This window comes from Lycium ferocissimum, chromosome 8, assembly GCF_029784015.1.
Source record: "Lycium ferocissimum isolate CSIRO_LF1 chromosome 8, AGI_CSIRO_Lferr_CH_V1, whole genome shotgun sequence".
Lineage (NCBI taxonomy): Eukaryota > Viridiplantae > Streptophyta > Magnoliopsida > Solanales > Solanaceae > Lycium > Lycium ferocissimum.
This window is the reverse complement of record NC_081349.1, coordinates 29,864,755-29,876,310: the sequence shown is the minus strand read 5'-3', so window position 1 is coordinate 29,876,310 and position 11,556 is coordinate 29,864,755. Positions and strand designations below refer to the sequence as shown.

Genomic DNA, 11,556 nt, shown 5'->3' with positions numbered 1-11,556 from the left:
ATAGTTGTGTCTCAATTTATAGGCAAACAAGTCACGTCGTGAAGGAATATCCTGATTAGTATATGCCAACTAATTGTGTAGCAAAATTATTTACTTACAATATTATTGCGTGTTCAGAGTACGCCCATGTGTCAATGTCCTAGTTGTCAATTTCTATCTTCATGTGCTTAAGTTTTGGGGTTACGCATTAATTAATTAGCTTCTACTACTCGATATTCATGAACAATTTAAACCTAATAAAATAGAGTGCTCTCCTAAGTTTTAAATCGATCACCCTACAAAATATAATAATAAGTAGATCTAAAAGGAATGTTTCAATGAGAAAAAAAAGAAAAACTAAACTGCTCTATTTTCTTGCTGGGAAGTTCAATTGGACGTTAAGTAAGGAGCCGTATGTATTGAGCTACGTTTGATAGTTAGCAATAGGTTTTGTTTTTTTCATCAAGCAAAAACATTTCTAATTCGTCATATAGCCATTGAACTTTACTGAAAGTAGTTCTAAAACGTTATGTGTGAAATATGAGGAGTTATTGTTCTTTTTCAATCATGCATGGACCAAGATTTATGAAAATTAACTTCCCTTACTCAAGAGATGTGATAGGATAGTTGAGATTCTTACATCTTTAATCGCAGGTTTTGAGTGGGTTTGAAAATGGAGAAATTCTTGTTAGGGGCGAATCTCCTTTAAATGAACCACTATGCGACACGGATCTGAATTAGTCGAACAAGTGGATTTCAGATAGCTAAATTGGTAATTGAAAAAAAAAAAAAAAAAACTTCCCATGATATATTCATTTATGTGGGTACACATAAGAAGGTAAGGACAACCAGGTTGACTATATAGGCTCGTCCCATGAAACTTATTCGCTTAATTAAGTGTAGTAACTTTAATGTCATAAACTTCCAAGGCTATAATTGGTAAGTACTAGTAATTGGAAAATGTGGTTTTTGTAAAGATAATCTTGAAGAAGCTTATAAGCACCTTCTTATCGTGCCATAACCTTGATTATTCTCCACTTCCTTGACATTATTGGACAAACTTAAATTATTTTACTTAATTTCTTCTCGGGACCATTTTTAAAATTTCTTCAAAAACTAGTTAATTAATTAATGGAGACAGGTTGTTGTTATATGAACAGAATAAATATAGATCAAAATTAGGTTATTAGCCCGATCCAATCCACGATTTTCGCTTTAACAATCAATGCTTGATTAATTCTGCAAATTTTCCTTTAGACTTTTAATAAGTAACAAATAGAAAGATATAGGAACACGTCACCCCTTTGGGTTAATCTATTGCTTTAATATATGTGGGAAGTATCTCGATGAGTAAACAAAAAGATCCTTCCCAATTATTGAAACTTATACCATTTCGATTACATGTAGTCAAGTCTATATACAATGTAATTATATACGTGGATTCACGTGAATTCAATAATTTTACCCACAAGCAATATATGTACTAAGATATTTTCTAAATACATATAAGAGAATATTTGACGGTGCACCCAATTATCATTGTATACAGATTAATTAGAGATCATTGTAGGAACCTTTAAACTTCAAATCCTGAATTCACATCTAGAATTAGGGTACTTGTAAAGAAAATAACATAGGTCCATAATTTAATGAAGGAGTCATTGTCATCATTGTGATGAAAAATATTTTCCATGAGAAATATTATTTTTGAGAGCCATATTTCTTAATACCAAACACACCCTAAAGGAAATGGAAGAGTAACGAAAAGGTTGCCGACCTGCAGATGCAGTGGGTCAGGAAAAAAGAAACCAGAAAAAGGAAGAAATGAAGTAAAGGAACAAAAAGCAAAATTCATATTTAAAAATGTCACCTTCATAAAGTTAATATGCATTAAACAAATTATTGGAGGTACATTTGTCTTGGAAAACTACGGGTTAGATATCAATTTTAATTGACTTCGATTGAGTCTACACTTGTACATTTTATCGACCACACAGGATTTTATCCTTTAACATTAACTTGTTTTTATGGACATGAAATTTTGACCAAAAATATATGTTAATCGACCGATGTGACAATTTGGACAATAAAAAAGTTGGGTTTTGTTTTGCTCCTCTTTATAAGTGTTTATGTTTTGATTATTCCGGGAAATTTGTTAGAAAGAGAAAAAAAAAAAAAAAAAAAAGTTTTCCAAAACGAGCAAGAAAAGTCCTCACGTTTGGCTTTTTTGTTTACCATTTTTTTTTTTTTTTGGTGCAAATATTGTTTTCAGTTAGGTATTGGCGTTTCAAAGGGTAATGGCAACAACGTACACGGCACTATTTTTTCATCTTCTAGCTGCCACAGATAAAACGAATAAAAGAATTTCATTTTACCCATTCTTAGCTTTTTATGCAAAATGTAAGTCCATCATACACAGAGAACGTGAGTTTTGTTACCAATCTCATGTGCAAAAAGAAAAAGCAAAAGTAGTACCGTGGAGTATTATTTTTCCCGTTTCACACCCATAGGTCTCCACGCAACAGTAAAAGTTATTGCCTATGAATTAAAGCGGTGAAAATACTCTTAAGTAGACGTTTGACCATGAATTTTCAAACCATAATTTCAAACTAGCGTTTGGACATGCATTTTCAGTCATGGTTTCAAACCCCAAATCACTCAAAAAGGCATGATTTGGGGTTTGAAACCATAGTTTCAACTTTTTTAAATATAAAATTCAACTCATAAGTTTATATTTTGTAAAAAAAAGACCGATAAGTTGGTAGATATTTTTAACAATTATCCCCATCAATCATTTACCAATCTCATTAACTTCCACCAAATTTTATTTATGTCTACCAACCTTTTAATTTTGTAAAAAAAGACCCATAGTTTAATTTTATTTATTGAACTAAAATTTGATCAATTGATGTTGTATTTTTAGAAAGGTCTTCTAGTATTAATTTTGAGCCGGTTGTTATGAATTAGCGTATTAATTTTGTTATGAACTATGACTTGCTCATTTGGTAAGATTGTATAAGAATTGAGAATGTTTTGATAGTTTTCACAACTTGTGGGGTTTTTATGTCTAAAATATCCAAATTGCATGTCCAAACCAGGTTTCAAACCATGTCCAAACGGGGCCTAAGAAAAATGCCTACAATTAGGGGTGTGGTTTGGTTGATTTTTGGTTAAAATAAAAAACAAATTGTTTAGTTAGCTTTAGAATTATTAAAATTAAACAAAACAAATGAAATACTCCCTCCGTCCCAATTTATGTGATATAGTTTGACTGGGCACGAAGTTTAAGAAATAAAGGAAAACTTTTAAATCTTATGGTCTAGAATAAGTCAAAGATATTTGTGTGGTTACAAATTATCTCGTTAACCATAAAATGTAAGATTTAAAGTTAAATTGTTGCCGAATAAGGAAATGTATCATTATTTTGGGACAGACTAAAAAGGAAAGTGTATCACATAAATTGGGACAGAGGGAGTATACATTTAGCGGTTTGGTTTGGTTTGCTTCGGTTTTTTTATTTTTAAGAAATCTAATGATATTTCTTTCTTTCATTTTTTTCTAAATTAGAAAAGAATTTTTCATCATTTTCCAACTTGTAATCTGGGGATAAGGCATCAGTATCCTTGAATTATACTCGATGTTTCTGGGACACACTTTACCTTTACAGGGATCGTATTACCCCCCCCCCCCCCCCAAAAAAAAAAACTATTTTAAAGTGTAATAAATACACCCTTCGATACTGAGGTGACATAGAGAGTGTGCTCACTCTCTTGGAGGCATGTGAGAGACGAAAAATGAGCTAAATTTCTGAATAATATGGACACGTGTCATTTTTTAATTGGACGCATTTACGATTAATTAGTATACATAACTAATTAACATTACAAAAGGTTGATTTTCAAGAACTTAAAAAAAGGCAATGTTCTTCATCTTCTTCATTTTTGGTCCCAAAATTCAACAAAAACTCAATAAAATCCACACTAATCAAGCTTAAATTTCAACTACAACTTCACAACAACATCATCACCAAACTCCAGTAATCAATTTGGCCAACAACCAAGAATTATGTTTTTTGTTCTTCAAGCTTTTTCAAGGTTCAACAATGATGGAGTCGAAATTCTTTCTCCATTTTCGAATCTCAACAGCAACTAAGGATCTAGAATGAGTTTAGCACTTGAATCTCAACTTTAAAACTTCAACAACCTTCGAATATGTCAGCACCTCCAATTCTTTTTTAGGTTCATACAATAACAATAACAATTGTCTTTTTCATTTTTCTAAATATAAAGTGATATTTCCATTGTATTTTGGAATTAAAAAGTAAATAAAAAGGAAAAAATGAAACATATTTTAAAAAAAAAAATTGCGAAAATACACGTGGCAGTGTGTGTATTTCACTGTCCACTAAGAGTTTGGTTCTTTATGCCATGTCATCACTTGGAGTTGTGTTTATTAAACGTTAAAATAGTTCAGGGGGGTAATAGGACCACCGTAAAGGAAAGACGTGTCCCTGGAACTTTGGGTATAGTTCAGGGGTTACTGATATATTATCCGTATAATCTTTTATTACCCTCTTATTGTAGTGGTTATAATTTTCTTGAATTATGAATAAAATGTCTTATGATTTATAAGCTCTGATCGAGTGCATAAAGTTTATAAGAAACAAAAAATATCTTGGTAAATCTTGTAGTTATTTTAAGTAAATGATCGAGTTTGGATTCATGGCCTTCTTATAAAAATGGGCTTGAGGTTTAAAGTTTATTATCCTATTAGAGATAAATAAAATTTTGATGAAAAATTATTCACAAACTATTTATAAAAATCAATATATTGTACATATATTTATATAATTATAAAAATTGTGTATATAAGTTATCGATTTGGTTCGATTTTTTCTTTGGCTTGTTTTTTATAAAATCAAACTAAACCAAATATTATCTGTTTTTTTAAGAAAAATTAAAAGCCAAACTCAAACAAAAATCATCTTATTTAATCGTTTGCTCGGCTTTCGATTTGGATCGATTTTTAAGCAAACCATGAATACCCCTACCTAAAATAGCCTAATATAGTCCAGTCTTTCCAAACCTCATGCATAACGAGAACTTAGTGTACATTTTTTTTTTTGGTTATCTTCATAGTTAAACAGAGAGCACGAAATATACACCTCGCTGCATGGGTCATGAGCCTTGAATGACTTCGTGGAGTCAGAAATTTACATAAGGGGACTCAAAAATATACTAGTTGCCTACCTAAAGCGATTTTTGAACATTCCCTTGTCACTTTACTAGAAGGGGATTAATCAGTTTAATTAAAGTAACCCAAAAAGATAATGCCCTTATTTACACCGTATTTACTAGTGTAGCGAAGAAGATTCAATTAAATCCTTTTCTACACCTTATTACCTCCGCCCCTGGCTTCGTGCATAGCAACTCGAATAATGACCTTTTGTCTATTGAGTTGTCCAATTTGCAACATCAGATATTTAAAATTCAATAGTAATACTTTCTAGGGCTGAGTAGTGAGTACTAAGAAGAAATGTCAATTTCAATATGTTATTTCTCCAAAGAAGGCATAGCCTTTTCCAATGATTAGGGAACATGTATAACATTCTAACATTAGTAAACAAGAAATAGTACAAAGGAAATAGATAACACAATGAGACATATGAAACGAGGCCAAAGAACAAAAACTGGCTTAAAATGTTGGGAACTCAATGCTGGAGTCACATTTCCCCCTAGGGTAAACAGGGCACTCGATGAGATTTGAACCCGAGCCATCGACACAAATATAAACCTGGTAAAGCTGGCTATTACCCGACTCGTCTACATTACATTGGATACCAGGAGTGTATCCAGTCGCGCTTTTAATCGCACTTTTAATGTCGTCCAAGGTATAAGATCCTCCATCAGGGTGGATTTCAGCACCCTGAAGAATTGACAAAAGATCAATTTGATTCTTGAGATCAAGAGCCTTCTTGAAGTAGCCATGTTGGTTTGTGAAAACAGATTCAGCACAAGTGCCATGCTTTTCCCATTCATGTGACCAAAATGTTGAGCCAGTACCACTTGGGCATGCTAGAGTTGGCCAATTTTGTTGCATTCTGTTGATTAAGTCACGAATCTGCATAGTCAATTTAAAAACTTGTAATTACATAATCTGAACTGGGCAATCCTAGTGGCAGCGCCAAAAATGCATTTAAAAGGATTCGACAAAATGCTAGAGTGTCACAACTAGCCAGGATTTGAACCTATGACCTGTGGTGGAGCCACATAGATGGAAGAGGGGTCAGTTGTACACCCTCTATCGGATAATTATATAGTTCATATAAAAGTTATATTGCGTATACAGATTAAAAAAATTACTTTTTATACATATATATTAAATCTTGAACACCCTTGACGAATTTTCTACAACATAAAGCAATTTTTTGAACCCCTTTACTACTACACTAGATTCTTTCCTTATGCCAAGGAGATTCAAAAGTTCATCTATAGCCACAAAAATATTTTATCATATTTATGACTATGATTTTTGGGCGAAAGGGATTCAATTGAACCCCCTTGTGCACCCTTTAATCCGCCCAAGAGTTTATGTGAGTTCTATTGAACCTAGTACTCTAAACACGAATCACAAATATGTAGTGAAAAAATACTAATTATATAACAAGAAATTAAACTCTGAATCCATAATTCAAAAATACAAGTTATAAACCAACAAGTTTAAATCTTGAATTCGTGATGGGAATTAGAGTAAGAGGCTTCTTTAGAATATTGAGTACCTGAGATTGATCATAAGGACTGTTTGGATCACAGTTTGATGGGTAAGTGCCATCATTGTTATTAGGCCAAAGTCCATGGATTCCAAAATCTGCTGCTGGTTTTCCAGTTGTGGGGTAGCAACAACTTTGTTTAGTATCACAGTATGATCCTGGCCACTGCATAAAAGAAAAAAAATATACATTAATTAAAAAAACTAAAGGAAAAAAAAAAAAAAAAAGACATTTAGTTTTTAAATAAATTTGGATGTTAACCTGTTGAACAAAGTAGAAAAAATCGAAATCTTCAGCAGCATTAAGGACTGATAGACACTGAGTAACAATGAAGAAAATCAAGAAAAGACAAGTGGCTGAATTTGAAGCCATTTTTTTTGTTTTTCTATTTGCTTCTAAAAATAAAACTCTTTATTTGTGAACTCCAAAGTGGTGTATTGGTACTGACTGATAAAGTGATTTTGGCTTGTTATTTATAGGAAAAAATATGAAGATGTGAACGGGCAACTTCTAAGTGTGAAATTGAGGAGCTTCCTAATTTGGGATTGGTATTAAAATCTGATTCGGATTTTTATCCCTATTAGTGTTTCTGCTGTTGACAATGTGAAGATGCCATTGATTTTTGGGATATACTGTATAGTCCAATAATGTTATTTTATGGTATTAATTTCAGCAGATTTTAAGGGATCAATTTTACCTTTTTTCCTATTAAAGAGTGTTCTCTCAATCTTGGAAGATAGAAGGTTGTCATAAAGTGTGTTCTTTGTATTAAGATAATTAAGTTTCATTATAAGGCAAATAGAATATACTCGGTTCACATAAAAGCTACATGTATGATATTTTTAATTTTTTAAGGCCAGATAAATTGAATTATTGGCAACTGGCTCTTTCAGACTTGCACTTCCTCATGAATTTATTGTTCATTATCAATCACATTAATAGACATTTATGTTCTCCATTTCTGCCCCATGATTACTGTTGAGTTTACGTTCACACTGATATAGTATCATAATTCTTTTGACACAATTAAGTTTAAAAATAACATGTAAGTAATTCTTCATAATGTGTCTGATATTTGATTTGCTGCGTAATTGTAAAAGCAAGAAGCTCCAACACAAAATGTTGATCTACTTTTTCACGTTTAAATTGGATTTCATATTGGGCAAGATCGACATTTTCTTATTTGAGATATTTAAGGACTTCTAATATTTAGTAATTGAAATTTCAGTAAGATTTTATTTATAACAAATTTCTTGCCTGAAATTTATACTTGAGTAAGATTTTGTTTATAATAAATTTCTTGCCTAATACTTAGTAATTTGAATTTGAGTAAGATTTTCTTTATTATAAATTCCTTGCTTAAAATTTAGAACTTTGAAATTACTAAAATTTTATAGACAATTTTATAACAGAATGTAATTGAAGACTCCATTTTGCAATGAAACTCCTTTACCGAATAAGTTTACATTTGAATAAATATATAGAGACGTATTTTATATCGCAAAAAAACAAAAAAAATGCACATCATTTTTGGATCTGTTTGATTTTAAATATTAACCATATAAACCAACTTTGACAATCTATATTGGTGCTTTGAAACATTTTTAAAATTTTTATCGCAATATTCTTTAAAAGTATTACTACAAAATAATATTACAAAAAAATTAAAAGTTTCTTTGAAATGTGTCTTTTGATCTGTCTTCTGTGTGCTATATTATACTTCATGCTAATCCTTTGAAAGATTATATGGTAAATTTAAAGCATAAATTTACAAAATACCATATACAATTTTATTGTATTCATTGAATTATGCATTTTTCAGCAAAATTTTTCCTTAAATACAACTTAAGATCCTTAAATTTTAAGCAATTGTATGTGAACACAAGGAAGAGTTCATACTAGCACAATGACTATTTGGACCGATAGACAACTTTCTTTCACTTCTCACTCTTTTTTGGAGTCTAAATTATTGCTCTTTTCTTCTCTTCAATGATAAGTAGCCACATGATTTTCTGTCTTCTTTTTTGATTGTTTGTTTTTTTAACTTAGCTTCTAATGAAATGTCGAGTTTAAATTCTAACATTGACGCATAAACAAATTTTTACGACAGTTAATTACAGGTAACTCTATTCAATAGTCAATATTAGCATTGGTTGATAACTTAAAATAAATGATAAGTAACCCGTTGTAACAAGTTAAACTATATTAATAGTGTATAAAAATAGAGTAGTATAAAAAATTCATTACAAGAATTCGTTACACTAAAAAGAATGTTCCATTCTTGAGAAAAATACTCCCTTTGACAAAAAGTACAATATGAAACCGTGATGTTGAACAAGACTAGATAGAAACAAATCTTTTAAGTATGCAAGAACATGTACTTGCACATTTGTAGGCTGAATTTCATTATTGAGATGTCGACATGGACAAACTCATGTCGATATCAATTACAAGTACCTTAGGAAACAAAGATTTTGACATAAAATTAGAAACGTTATATCATTTCATTCATGAAAAATGTTTCTCAAAAGTAACACGCGTACACCCGTTTGGCCATGGATAATTTTCATTTTTTCCCGGAATTTTATTGCGGAGTCATATTTGGGCATTAAATTGTTACAATTTTTTGGATTTTAATTTTGGAATACTTCGGAATTCGATAAACTCCAAATACTTGTTTTCCGATTTTTCACTCAAAATCACTCACAAAAATTTAACATTTTTCAAGTTGTATTTATGTCCAAACACAACTTCAATTTTCAAATATCATTTTTTTTTCTTTTCAAATACTATTTTTTTTTTTTCAAATTTCACATATTTTATGTTCCAACGCATTTTTTTGTGCGGATTGCCCTTCAAAGATACTAGTCTTTAATTTTTGCCCTTCGCCTAATACCATGAGGTTTGGAGTTCGAACCTCAACTCAGTAAAAAAAAAAAAATTCTCAAGACAGAAGGTAGGCCTTAAGTTCGATTTTGAAATCCAAAAATTAAAGACCAGCACAAAAGAGGGACAAAAAGTGCAAATGAACCTAACTGGACCAGTAAATTCACTTTTTTGAGATGGTGGATTCGGCCCAGGCCCAGAACCAAACTGGGTTGGATATTTTAACATAATTTTTCGCCAATTATCCTTTTGTGACAACTGTTTAGTGTATAACTCTTTTTTTATTTTTCTTGCAACTTATAAACCTTTTAGATCACGGTTTAAAAATTATAAGTTATGAAGAATATAAGTATAAAGCTTCAAAATGGAACTTGAAATCATCCATTTTAACAAAAAAAAAAAAAAAAAAAAAAAAACTATGATGAAATCAGATATTTGAACTCAATAGAAGCACGTCAAACGATTCATTTGATAACATTGTGATAAATAATTGATTTGTGTCAAAAGACAGGAAACTCAATGGTTGATAAATAATTCGAAACAGACTTGTTAACACAAAGATATATCTCTAAGAGTTGGCTGTAGCCTGAAATATTAATATTGCACCCTATAACAGGTGTGAAACCTGTTCCTTTCCTTATAGCTTTCTTAATCTTTTTCAGTCGATAAGATCTTCCATCCGGTTGAATTCCTGCAATCAATTGCATTGATTTTCATTAAACATTTACCATTATATTGCATAACCGAGATTACTACATTTTATAGCCTATTTGGCCAAGCTTTTGGGAAGCCAAAAGTGTTTATTTTAAAAACTTGAGGTGTTTGACCAAGCTTTTAGGGAAAAAATATCGGCTGCTTTTGGCCAAGCAATAAGTCTCTTCCTATGACTAATTTTCAGTTCTATACTTCAATCATCCACTTGAGAAATATGTGGTCTTGTAACCAAATGTTCTGCTTATTGTGCTCCTCTGCTCCATCTGTTCTTTTTTCAGTAATTGAGAAAAATATAATATAGTAAACACTCAGGCTTTCACCTCCTGCGATGGTGGAATTTGATATTGATCTCTACCTCATATAATAATAGAAATAGCAAAATGGACAAAGGAGGGGGACATAAACCCAACCTCCGATCAACTGTGTTACTAAATTACAAAATTTATACTAGCTAAAGTACCATTCATCTACATCAAAGAGGTTTGAGCTTTTTGGTCTTCTTGAATCTGGATTGTGTCGTTTCTATTTTGTCCAGTATAACTTGTCCCCTAACGTGACTAGCTAGGGCTGTCATCAGTAGCGGATTTAGGATTTAAATTTTGTGGGTTCAATTTATAGATTTTTGACATTGAACTCATTATATTTTTAAAATTAGGAGTTCATATTTACTGTTTATTACAATTTTAATAATTTTTTACACATAAATTTAAGCTCCATATTCAAAACTTGAGGTTTAGTTAAACCCCAACCTTATAGGCTACGGACGCCGCTGGCTCTCATGAATATAATAAAAGAGTGAATTTATGACTGAGTTTAGATAGGGTGTCTGCTACTCTATTTACTTCTTATAGCAGTGTTGAAAGTCAATGAATTTATGACTGAGTTTAGATAGGGTGGCTGCTAGTGCTCACGGTTTTGGTTAATTAAACTGAAGATTTAACCAAATTGAATAAAAAAATTGATATTTGATTTGGTTTGATTTGATTTGGTTTTAAATTTTAAAAATTAATAATATTTAGTTTGATTATGGTTCTATTAAAAAATAACCGAATAAATAACCGAACCAAACCGATAAATTATATACATAAATTTTATAATTATTTATATGTATAATATTAGTTTTTCATAAATAATTATAAATATTTTATACCTTTTAATTATTAATTTAATTTTTGATCTACTTATTTCACATGATTGTTTAAGGCCCG

General features: G+C 30.9%; 1 protein-coding gene across 1 annotated transcript; it reads right to left on the bottom strand.

Moving 5' to 3' along the window:
• Window positions 1-5,505: 5,505 nt before the first annotated feature.
• LOC132067921 (extracellular ribonuclease LE) lies at window positions 5,506-7,225 on the bottom strand. The gene is made up of 3 exons (XM_059461324.1): window positions 7,010-7,225; window positions 6,758-6,913; window positions 5,506-6,099 (listed from the first exon to the last, which is right to left on the bottom strand). Exons 1-3 carry the CDS (start codon window positions 7,118-7,120, stop codon window positions 5,674-5,676), a joined length of 693 nt encoding a protein of 230 aa, XP_059317307.1. The 5' UTR covers window positions 7,121-7,225; the 3' UTR covers window positions 5,506-5,673.
• Window positions 7,226-11,556: the final 4,331 nt, after the last annotated feature.